At 50.4% G+C, this 12,223-nt stretch overlaps 1 protein-coding gene across 2 annotated transcripts in view; it reads left to right on the top strand.

Moving 5' to 3' along the window:
- MYH9 (myosin heavy chain 9) overlaps window positions 1–12,223 on the top strand; it is a 101,482-nt gene that overhangs the window by 55,974 nt on the left and 33,285 nt on the right. For both annotated transcript variants that reach the window (XM_003430574.4, XM_029079304.2), the window contains 4 exons: window positions 2,135–2,162; window positions 3,499–3,592; window positions 10,626–10,718; window positions 12,017–12,080. In XM_003430574.4, coding sequence (XP_003430622.2) covers window positions 2,135–2,162; window positions 3,499–3,592; window positions 10,626–10,718; window positions 12,017–12,080 — 279 coding nt within the window. The remainder of the gene's footprint in view (window positions 1–2,134; window positions 2,163–3,498; window positions 3,593–10,625; window positions 10,719–12,016; window positions 12,081–12,223) is intronic.

The following is a 12,223-nucleotide window of genomic DNA, read 5'->3' as shown; positions in this document are numbered from 1 at the left end:
AAAACCCTACTGAGAGCTCACCTCCTTCAGGAGGCCTTCCCAGACTGAGCTACCCATTTTCCCTCTGCTCCCTCTCTGCTCCGCCTCCGCCCTCCTCCTTCCTCCTTCCCCCCTTCACCTCCCCTCAGCTAAGCCCCCTTTCCCTCTGCTCCTCCCCCTCTCCCTTCCGCACTGTGCTCATTTGTATATATTTTTATTACCCTATTTATTTTGTTAATGAGGTGTACATCCCCTTGATTCTTTTTATCGTGATTATGTTGTCTTGTTTTTGTCCGTCTGTCTCCCCCGATTAGACTGTGAGCCCATCATTGGGCAGGGATGGTCTCTATCTGTTGCCGAATTGTACATTCCAAGCGCTTAGTCCAGTGCTCTGCACATAGTAAGCGCCCAATAAATGCTACTGAATGTATGAATGAGTTGGACCCAGTCCCTGTCCCACATGGGGCTCACAGTCTCAATCCCCTTTTTACAGATGAGGGAACTGGGGCACAGAGAAGTGAAGTGACATGACAAGAGGCAGAGAGCCGGAATTAAGAACCCAGGTCCTTCTGGCTAGGCCATGCTGCTTCTCAAGTGAAGATGGTCTTCAGAACCACCGTCAGGCCATCTCTGAACCGGCCCGGCCCCTTTGAGATGGAGCCGAGGTTTGGATGGGTGGGGTGGCGGAAGTAGATTTTGTATGGTGCTGGTAGACCCATAAGACTGTAGCTGTGAGTTTAGCACTTCATTTTCAGAGTGTACTGGGTTGATTGCTCCTTACAACCCATAGGGATGTGAAGTCAGTAATAATCCGCACTTACTTGAGAGACAGCTGTGGCAAAGGGGAAGAGTTCTGTCATCAATCAATCAATGGTATTGATTGAGCGCTTACTGTGTGCAGAGCAGATCGGTGCTGGGAGCTCAGAAGGCCCGAATCGCAGGAAACCGGTCTGAGGCTTTCGATCGGCCGATGGTCTTTGAGCACGTTCTGAGGGCCAGAGACTGTGCTAGACGCTTGGGAGAGAACAGCCTGCTGAAGTCAGACACACGTTTCCTTCCCTCAAGGAGCTTACGGGCTAAAGGGAGAGACAGGCAGATGATTTGTCAGCGGTGAGAGTAGAAGGAAGAACAAGCATAGAACGGGCAGGGCGGGGAATAGGTCAGGATGAGAGCTGATTAAATAATTGGATATTCACATATACCTAAGAGCAGTTCAGTGGGTCCGAACTGTGTACTGGAAGTGTGGTATTATTGGAGGTGTGAGAACTTCATTGGAAAAGAGTTTTAGTAGGACTTTTTCTCTGGAAAATTTATCTGGCCTAATAATAACAACAACAATAATAATTGTGGTATTTGTTAAGTACGTTTAATGTACCAAGCGCTGCACTTAGTGCTGGGGTAGGTGCAAGATAATCAGGCCCCAAATGAGGCTCCCAGGTTAAGTAGGAGGGAGAACAGGTATCGAATCCCCATTTTGGAGATGAGGGAACTGAGGCTCAGAGAAGTGAAGTCACTTGCTCAAGGTCACACAACTGGTAAGCAGCTGCTCCGGATTAGAACTCAGGTCCATGCTCTCCCCTCTTGGCCACGCTGCTTCTCCATCCAAACTAGATTGCATACAAAGTAGACCACCACTCACTTCACCGGAGGTGACAAAACAGATTTGAGTCCTCTGGGGTTTCGACCGCTTTGGAGATTGTAATCGAGATCTTAACTTCTGGACCCAGCTCAGCCCTTCCCGTTTGTTCGGTCTTGGGTCACGCTGGGAAGTGGTGGAGCAAGACCAGGAGCGTGATCTCAAAAGTGCCTGGGACCACGAGTCTGTTTTGATTTCCATCTTGCCTCGCTCAGGTTTTGAGGTGAGGTGGGGGAGGGGGACTGAGCCGGGGCCGGCCGAGGGTTTGGAATCGGCCGAGGGTTTGGAATCGCGGCAGGCTGGAGCAGCCGCCCCAGGGGCCCGTCACGGGAGACATGTGGCCGGCCTCTGTTTGGCCGCTGTTCTGAAGATCCTCTTGTAGGGGAGTTTTGAGAGAGGCCCGCGCACTTCATGTATGGGGCAGTGGCAGCACACTGTCTTTGTTGTCTGAACAAAGGGCTTTTGTAACAGACGGAAACTGGTTTTGGTCTGTCTCATCCTGTGTTCCCTTTGTTTCAGATCGAGAAGATCAGTCCATTCTGTGCACGTAAGTATTGCATTCTCTCCTGGGGGGCGTTCCGTGTTGTCGGACGTGAGGGGGCTCAGAGAGGTTCTTGCGGGGGGAGGGGGGTGACGGGAGAGAAGGGGAGTTGCGAGACACTCTTCCCTATAGGGAATAATCGACATCTCTAGACTGTAAGCTCGTCATGGATGGGGGGGACGTGTCTACCAACTCTCTTATATTGTACTTTCCCAAGCTCTTAGTATAGTGCTCTGCACACAGCGCTCAATAAATACCATTGATTGATTTGACCTCCTCACACAAATCTCCCTTACCGCCTCAGTCCTTTCTCTGATCGGGAAGTCCCTGGGCGGTATGCAGGAAGGTGGTGTGAGTGAATGTATACCTCCTAGCCCTAGGTGGGACTCGTCTTCCCCAAAAGGACTGTGGGATAGGAGTTCTCACAGTCCAAACGAATGAGAATCAGTCCCAATTTAGTAGAATCGGGGAGGTAATTACTCACTGAGGGCTAGACTAGCCCCTGCATTCCTGAGTCCTCATCCTCCCAGCCCAACAAAAACCCAAGGTTTGGCACACCCGAATGCTGAAGGAGTTAATGGTACAAAACATTCCATTTTGGACACAACTTAAGTTTTGAAGGGACTTGTTTTAAGTGCCTTTGACCGCCCCCAACTCAGCAGCTGCCTTCGAACTTGCTCCTGAACCATTTAGAAATGAAGGCTGCCAAGTGACCAGGCGAGCAAAGGAGAAGATTCCTTTAGCCGGGGCCTCCTGAGAACCATGGGAAACTGACCGAGTGAGAATTCCTTGGGGGAGATTTTGGCTGCAGCTGTCACTATGGCGCCTGGGGTCACTGCTGCTGGCTTAAAGGGATGGCAATCAGGGCAGTGTTTTTGTGCCAGCTTCCCACTCTCAGTGAGTCAGTCGTATTTATTGAGCGCTTACTGTGTGCAGAGCACTGTACTAAGGCCTTAAGCGAAGCAGCATCACGTAGTGGATTGAGCACGGGCCTGGGAGTCAGGACCTGAGTTCTGATTCCAGCTCATCCACTTGTCTGCTGTGTGATCTTGGGCAAGTCACTTCACTTCTCTTTGCCTCATCTGTAAAATGGGGGTTAAGACTGAACCCCATGTGGGACAGGGGGAACTCTGTCCAACCCAATTTACTGGTTGCCTGGCATGTAGTAAGCGCTTAACAAATACCGCAATTATAGTTGCTATTACTATTACAGTATAGCGCTATAACAGACACATTCCCTGCCCACAACAAGCTTTCGGTCTAGAGGATGGCCTGTGTCAAGAAGGGTAGATCTAGCGATTCCCCCACTTTCTCCTGAATAATCCCCTTGTTCCTTTTTCAGGGGTGAATCGGGAGCTGGAAAGACCGAAAACACCAAGAAGGTCATTCAGTATCTGGCTCATGTTGCTTCTTCACATAAGAGCAAAAAAGATCAGGTAAGTGCCTACCTGGAAGTTCATAATCTTCCCCTGTTCCCAAAGTTGTAGGCTTTGGGGAGGATAGGGTAGGGACGGTGGGTCTTCCTGGAGAATAGCATAAGTGGCATCCACTGAATAATGGCCCTCTGGGAAAGGAAGGAGAATGCAGATTTGTTACCAAGTCTACCCCCCGAAAACACATCAGTCGTTTTCCTCGGTCTCGTTTGGAACGGGTAGTTAATTAGCGAGAATTTTTTCTCCTCGGTCTGGTGAGTTTTAGGGTTTTTGTAGAAACCAGTGACGTCCAAACCGGGATTCTCAGTCAAGACTTCAGCCGGCTGCCTCCAGGGAATTTTGACCTGGTCCTCCCCTCCTAGGGCCAGTCAGTCCAACAACCGGTAGTGTTTACTGAGCGCTTACTCTGTGCAGAGCACTGTACGAAACGCTCAGTCCTTGATGTGAGTGTAGGAGAAAGGGAGAGATATCTCGGTCGCTGTTTAGGCTTTGGGAGTGAGAAGAGGGAAGTGTACTGTCTTTTTTCAGGAAGCTTTGGCTCTAGCAGTTACCTGTTCCCTGAGCTCTTTCGATTCCCGCTAAAATTCGGCTGGACGGACGGCCCCCGGGTTGACAGTACGAGGGACCTCTCGAAAGTTGTCTCACTTAACGTTTTTCTCCCCTCTCCCTTGATGGATTATGGTCGAACTCATCAGTTGTGTCCTCGCTTAGGTGAGCTGCACGTTTTACTGCACGGTCTGCACCAGGAATGCGTGTTCTGCCCATTGTGTGACTTTTTTATTTGTTTATCTCTGAGCAGCTTTTCACTCCACACCAATATCACCGTCTGCAATTAGAACGATTCTCGTAGACTCCGCTCACTGACTCTGTCCTTTCTTTTTGGACCTTGTGATGCACAGTGTCTCTCTGTTCACTCTGAACCAATGACTTCTGCCGACCTGCCCCGGGGCCACGTCCCCGATCCTTGCCGCCCGAGACCCTGGCTCGGACTTTCCCACAGTGCACTGTGGCCGAAGCATCCCTCTGCTGGGACCTGACCGGAGCGTGGTTCGGTTGGGGCGAGCGCTTCTAGAGCAGTGCCGAGGATCCTGTGTGCATGTGTTCCAACCAGATGTTGGCTGATCTTTCTCACGCACTACCCCCAGACAGTTAGCAAGAGTGCTGGGAAAGCTCACCAAGGGATTGTCTGTGGGATGGGATGTTCCAACTTTGCAGCATGACTGTGTGAGTATGTGTGTGTGCCTGCGCGCACACGTGTGTGTGTGTGTATGTGTGCCTGCGTGCACGCGTGTGTGTCTCCTTCTCTCCCGTGCACATACTTTCAAACTTCTCTCTGAAACCGAGGACCCGGATGTATCTTCTGAATGTAATCCGGTGCCCCTGGTCTCTGTACAGCCTGGCACGTTGCGTGCAGCAGTATACGAATAAGTAAGGGTGGGTGTCTCTCCGCATGCAGACCCGGGGCGTGTACTTCGTATAACGTCCTAATGAGCCGAGGCTTCTGGAATCGGACCAAGGATAACCTTCGTGTGCCAAACCTTGCAAGACATTCTGAAGCTTTTTCCATGGGGCGTCGGTAGTTATATTTAGAAACTATTCAAGCCTTTTTCTCCCTCCTCCTGCCCCCTCCTTTTCCATTCTCTGCTTTTTAGGATGATTGCTTAAAAATAGGACTATGTGGTCGGGCCTGGAGCAACCCCATTGCAAATTCCCACCTCTAGGATCCCAATCCTGGAGCACTCAGAAATTCCTCAGGATCAGAATTTTACAGGGCACCTGTAACTGGGCCTGACTTGACGCTCGGAACTCTGGGCTACCGCGTTGTTTGGGCCGATGTGGTAGATCTCTGCCGGTCCTATTTACTGAGTACTTACTGTGGGCAGAGCACTTTTCTAAGCACATGGGAGGGAACAGTATAACGGAATTGGTAGACAGGTTCCCTGTCCACAGGGAGCTTAAAATCCAGAGGACTGGAAGTTGTGTTGTGGAACCTTGAGATGGCGGAAGCTCTTCTGTGACCTCAACTTATTTACCATCCGTTTCTTCTTCAAACTTGGAATGCAGGCTTCCCTCTGATTTATGGTTGTAACTCTGGTATTCTGGGGGCAGCCTAAGCTTAGTTTAACCAATACCGCCCCACTTGTAGTAATAATAATAATTGTGGTATTTGTTAAGCACTTATTATGTGCCAGGCACTGAATTAAGCACTGGGGTGGATTCAAGCAATTCAGGTTGAATACAGACCCTGTCCCACCTGGGGCTCACAGTTTCCCCATCCTACAGATAATAAGGTTGGTATTTGTTAAGCGCTTACTATGTGCCGAGCACTGTTCTAAGCGCTGGGGTAGATACAGGGTAGTCAGGTTGTCCCACGTGAGGGTCACAGTTAATCCCCATTTTACAGATGAGGTAACTGAGGCACAGAGAAGTTAAGTGACTTGCCCACAGTCACACAGCTGACAAGTGACAGAGCCGGGATTAGAACCATGACCTCTGACTAAGGCAGAGAGAAGCAAAGTGACATGCCCAAAATCACAAAGCAGACAAGTGTCAGAACCAGGATTAGAACCCAGATCCTTCTGCTTCCCATCCTGTGCTCTATCCATCATGCCGTGCTGCTTGTCTCTGTGACAGTAGAATCCAAACCTGTCTGGGTGGAAATGTCGGCTCCTTCCTCCGTCCCCGTCCAGGGCCAAGCAGAGCAGAGCCACTGCTGCCACAGGACCAGAAGGGAAGCAGCATGGCCTAATGGGAAGAGCCCGGGCCTGGGAGTTGGAACACCCTGGTTCTAATCTTGGATGTGTGACCTCGGGTAAGTCACTTCACTTCTCTGGGCCTCAGTTATCTTGCATCTCCCTCAGTATTTAGTACAGTGCTTTTTTAAAAATGGTATCTAAGTGCTTACTATGTGCCGGGCACTCTACTAAACTCTGGGGCAGATAGAAGATAATTGTGAACCCATGGGGTTCACAGTCTTAGTCCCCATTTTACAGATGAAGGAACTGAGGCCCAGAGAAGTGAAGTGACCTGCCCAAGGTCACCCAGCAGACAAGCAGCGAAGCCAGGTTTGGAAACTAGGTCCTTTGACTCCCAGGCCTGTGCTCTTTCCTCCAGGCCATGCTACTTAGCACATAATAAATGCTTAACAAATACCTCAGTTATTATTATGATTATTGGAAGAGACACCCTTCTGTGGGATTCTACTTCCCCTGCTGGCTCCTGAGATTTGAGGCTCCACAGGGCACCAGTCAGCTGTCACCCTGCCTGGCAGTGCCCCCCCCCAGGAAGAGAGGGTGGGCCGGGCTCACTTGGGCTTGGCTGTGGACCAGGTGGCCTTCTGGTTCCACATGGTCCAGAGCCAGGGCAGCCCATCAGAGCCAGCCAACTCTCCCATTAGACCCTGCTTATCGAGGCCTGCCCCGGGCCATTCGGGGTTTGGAATGCCAAGCCGGGACCTGGCGCTCTAGACTGGTGAAACAGACGTGCTTTGGCCTGGAAACAACAGTCCTCGGAGAAGAGGCTTTTTCCCATTACATTTCCTCCCTCTCGGTAGGAACTCCCACCCTCTCTCCCTCTAACTTTTCATCTGTCCAAATCTCTTCGGAAGCAGAACTTGAGAAAAATCAGACTCGAGTCCCCAGATAGTGATTGTTTATTCATTAGCATTCCCCTTGAGGACCTTTAGAGAGTTTTCATTAGGCACTTACCCTGTGCCAAGCACTGGGATAGATAGTAATGATAATTGTGGCATTTAAGACCTTGCTATCTGCCAGTCACTGTACTGAGCGCTGGGGCGGATACAAGCAAATCGGGTTGGACGCAGTCCCTGCCCCTCATGGAGCTCAGTCTTAATTCCCATTTTACAGATGTGGTAGCCGAGGAACGGTGAAATGGCTTGCCCGAGGTCACAAAGCAAACAAGCGGCAGAGCCGGAATTAGAACCCAGGTCTTTTTGACTCCAGGCCCATGCTCTATCCACAGTCTGATACACGAGATAATCCTGTCCCAGTTGATGATCATCATCAAAGAGGGAGGGAAAGCAGATATCTTATCCCCATTTTACCAGAGAGGAAACTGAGGCCCAGAGGAACTGAGTAACTTACTTCCCTAAAGTCCCACAGTGGGCTAGTGGCAGGAGACCTGTCAGGAGACACTGACTGTTCAGGACAGGCGTTTCTTAAAGCTGTTCTAAGAGCGAATAGCAAAAAGATTCCTTTTCATTATATTAGTCAATCAGTAGTATTTAATCGAGCATTTACTGTGCGCAGAACATGGTTCCGGTTTTAAATCTGCAGCAGACCTGCGTCTGGTAAAGAGAAAGTCCAAGAAATAATCATTAAACCAAAGCTCCCGGAGCGGAGTGATGACCCTTGAGCTTGGTGAACTCAGTCAGTCCTATTTAAATGCTTACTGAGTGCAGGCCACTCTACTAAGCGCTTGGGAGAGTACGGTATAACAGACGCGTTCCCTGCTCTCAGCGAGCTTACAGTCCACATGATGATGGATGATTATCGATGATCCCCTTGCCTCCCATCCCCATCTACCCGGTTTCAGCCAGATTCAAACTGGTTGACTGGGAGGCCACATTGGGAGGGGAGGCAGAGGTTGGCAGCCGGAACCCAGGCTCTGGCCTAGTCTGTTAGTCAGTTGTGTGTTTATTGAGCACTTACTGTGTGCAGAGCACTGTACTACCCACTTGGGAGAGTACAGTCCAACAGAGTTAGTAGACATGCTTCCCACTTGTGTCTGTCATATTGTATCATACTCTCCCAAGCACATAATACAGCGCCCTGCCCTCAGAAAGTGCTCAATAAATACAGTTGACTGGTTGATTGAAAGAGCAGGGGGTGGGAGGTGTGGCCACTCTGGCAGATGGCCCTGTGGTTTGAAGGGAGCATTAATGAGTGGAGAGTGATCCTTGCCCAAGTCCATCTCTTTGGAGAGGAAGCAGCTTTCTGGGGTGGGCCTTGTGTCCCCTCCCCAGCCCAAGAGTCTCAACACAGAACAAGAGACGGGTCAGAGACCCAGCGGCGCTGTCGCTATTGACGTGCGGAAATGCCTGAAGAGAAATTCTCCCCCATGGCAACTTCCGCCTCTGGGGCCTGGTCCGGTATTCCCATGCTGCTGGGTCATTCAGTCATATTTATCGAGCGCTTTCTGGGTGCAGAGCACTGTACTAAGCCCTTGGGGAGAGTACAGTATAACAATAAACAGACACATTCCCCGCCCACAAGGAGCTGACAGTCTAGAGGGTCAGGAGCCGGTCCCTCTTGCTTGACGATCCACGGTGGCTAGAACTGGGTGGTTCTTGCTTTTGCTGAACAATAACGGCGTAAGAAAACAGCTCTCTTGAAGAACCCTTTTTTGTAACTTCATCTTGTTCAGATGCCGGTCGTGTCCTTGTTCTCTGAGGAGAGGAGACAGGCCCTGCAACTTGTTGCCACTGGAAAACTCCCCAGGTGCTCTGAAAGAGGGTGCCACCCATCCATCTTCACGATCATCGTCGTCACCAAGATCACAAATAGCAGTTTTTGAGCGCCTACTGTGTGCAGAGCGCCGTGCTAAGCGTCACTCTTTCGAAGGCAGTGGTAGCCAACCACTCTGTGTATTATCGACTGCTACTGCTGCTACCCCTGGTTTAAAAGCTGCCTTCACAGCTCTGTGTGTGTGTTTGGCACCAATCCAGGCTTATAAAAAGAGCATAAAAGTTGTCAGGCCACACCAAGGTTTTTCCAGCCTGCCTTTCCCCGTGGAGATACCGGTAGTAAAAGGAGCGAAATGAACGTTCTCTTTTTGACGTGCCTGGGCTGGGTGGGAAGGCCAGGGGCTATTTCCAAGGCTGATCTTAGCCCAGCAGGAGCCAGCAGTTGAGAATGGCAAGGAGCTCCACAGTGCATTCAGTCAGGCTACTCAGGGCCCCGGTTGGGGTCCTGGATTGGGCCGATTATGTGATGGTGTTTTCTGCCCCACGGAGGGTGGAATGGGTTTGTTTTGCCCCCAGGGGTGGTGGGATTGTGGTGTGGTTTAGAGACGTCCAGGGGACCAGACTGTTTTTTGGAGGCCTGTCTTCCCCTCCCATTCCAAAATATAAAAACACATACCTAGGTGTCGACGTTTGGCTGAGTCCCGGAGCGATAGCGGGGGTGGGAGGTGGGGATTGTAGAAAGGGTGAGCCAACGGACCAGAGAGCCACCGCTTGAGATGTTGGCAGCTCCGATGGAAACTCTCAGAACTCGTCAGAGGCTGAACATCATAATAATAATAATGATAATAACTGTGGTATTTGGTAAGAGCTTACTATGTGCCAAGCACTGTTCTAAGCACCGTGGTTAATACAAACTCATCAGGTTGGACAGAGTCCCTGTCCCACATGGGGCTGACAGTCTTAATCCCCATTTTACAGAAGACTGTGACAGGGACTTGCCCAAGGTCACACAGCAGACATGGCAGAGTTGGGATTAGAACCCAGGTCCTCTGACTTCTAGGCCGTCGCCCTTCCCACGAGGCCACCCTGTTTAAGGTGTCCGGTTCAGAAGGCCAGGAGGGTTAGCATCCCAGGGGAGTCAGCACTAGGTTGGAGAATAAAAATCTGCTAAAATCACTCTGTTTGTAAAGGTTGTTCGATGGTAAAGCTAGCTTTGGACTCACAATAACCCAGTTTTTCTTAAGGTTGGTCCCATTAAAGGAAAGGAGCTTGCTCAATCGAGGTGCTCACACCGCCACGGGGAGGGCAGAGGAGAATGAGTTCTTGTCTTACGCTGAAAACGGGAATTTAGTTGGAAGCAAGAAAGGACCTTTTATTTAAGGCCCTGGAAAAGCCCGGTTGCCCAGCTGTGCATTTCAGGTCGAAATTTGACCTACGATCTGGCTTACAGCTGTGTGAAAAGCCATTCGGTCCAACTCCAAAGCGTCACCCTCGTCCCTCTGGGCCTCGGATGACGGTCCGGTCTGCCTCCCCTCTCCGGATTTTGGGCCGAGGACCGTGTCCCCCCTACTTCGCTCACTCGGCTTCACGGCTCTCTGGATTCTTTTTTAGGGTGAACTGGAGAGGCAGCTGCTGCAGGCTAATCCCATCCTGGAGGCCTTCGGCAATGCCAAGACAGTGAAGAATGACAACTCCTCGCGATTTGTGAGTAGCCGATGGTGGTGCCCCAGCTTTTCTGAGAGCGGGTCAGCTGCGTACTCTATACCACTCTAAAGCTTAGAAGAAAGTCCCCGGCTAAGTGGGGGGTCCTTGGTGGGCCCGAGTTCTGAGGAACAGTTGTCTCTCCTCGGTCCCGGCCCTGGAACGTTTCCAGTAGATGTGTGTCTCCGCTTCGTGCTCTTGCTGAGCTGCCTTTCACCTTGGGCGCTGGAGAAGCTGGGGTCAAGGAATTCCCTTAACTTCTAGGCGGCGGGGGTGTCGAGACCTGAGAGGAGAGGGCCGATTTGGAATACAGATGCAAATGCCTTTGAGCCCAGCCAGGTTGGATCAGTCAGTGGCAATTGTCGAACGTTTACTGGGCGCGGAGCAGTGGACTAAGCGTTTGGGAGAGGGCAATACCGAGTAGCCGGTGGGGTCGATCCCTGCCCACAGGGAGCTTACAGATTAGAAGGAGAGGTTGAATATGGCTGCAGATCATCATCATCAATGGTATTTATTGAGCACTTACTGTGTGTAGAGCACTGAACTAAGTGCTCAGGAAAAGGCAATACAGTGAGATGGTAGGCATGAAGGGGAGATTGAATATGGCTGCATCAGTGGTATTTATTGCATGCTAGATGTGTGCAGGGCACTGTAGTAAGCATATGGGAGAATGCAGTACAACAGCAGATACATTATTAACAACAATAATAATGATTAGGGTATTTGTTAAGCGCTTACTATGTGCCAAGTACTGTTCTGAGCACTGGTGTAGATACAAGGTAATCAGGTTGTCCCATGTGGGGCTCACAGTCTTAATCCCTATTTTGCAGTTGAGGTAACTAAGGCACAGAGAAGATAAGTGGCTTGCCTAAGGTCACACAGCAGATAAATGGCAGAGCCGGGATTAGAATCCATATCCTCTGTCTCCCAAGCCTGAGCCCTATCCAATAATACATTCCCTGTCCACAGCGAGTTTACAGTTTAGTGGGGGCAGAATAGCCCCTAAAGGATCAAGCAGGTAGGAACTGCTCTGGGGAGCTCCTAGGCCATACCCTTGTTTCCGGGGCTATCTCTATCTAGAATGTGCAGACTGACAATTAGTGGTGCAAAAATGGAACCCAACAGCACAACAGTGCTGGGGCCCTGTGGCTCAGTGGATGAGCTGGCTTAAGGGACTCTTCTGCACAGCCTCGTCGAGATGAAAGGAACCCAGTGATTTTTTATACATATATATTTATATATATATATAGTATTTTTCCTTACCCAACAGCCAAAGTCTCTAATTCCTCTTTCTTCCCCAGGGCAAGTTCATTCGAATCAACTTTGATGTCAACGGCTACATTGTCGGAGCCAATATCGAGACGTGTATCCTTGCTGCCAACTCTCTTCACCCGTGATAAAATATAGGGAAGAAAAGACATTTGAACAACATTAGGGCTGGAAGAAAAGAAAGCTGCCCCTCCCGAGGGAATAATCTGATGTATACCGTGGGAATTCCTGTACTCACA

This window comes from Ornithorhynchus anatinus, chromosome 14 (genome assembly GCF_004115215.2).
Source record: "Ornithorhynchus anatinus isolate Pmale09 chromosome 14, mOrnAna1.pri.v4, whole genome shotgun sequence".
NCBI lineage: Eukaryota > Metazoa > Chordata > Mammalia > Monotremata > Ornithorhynchidae > Ornithorhynchus > Ornithorhynchus anatinus.
Note: the sequence above shows the minus strand (reverse complement) of the source record. Positions and strands in the feature narration are given on the sequence as shown.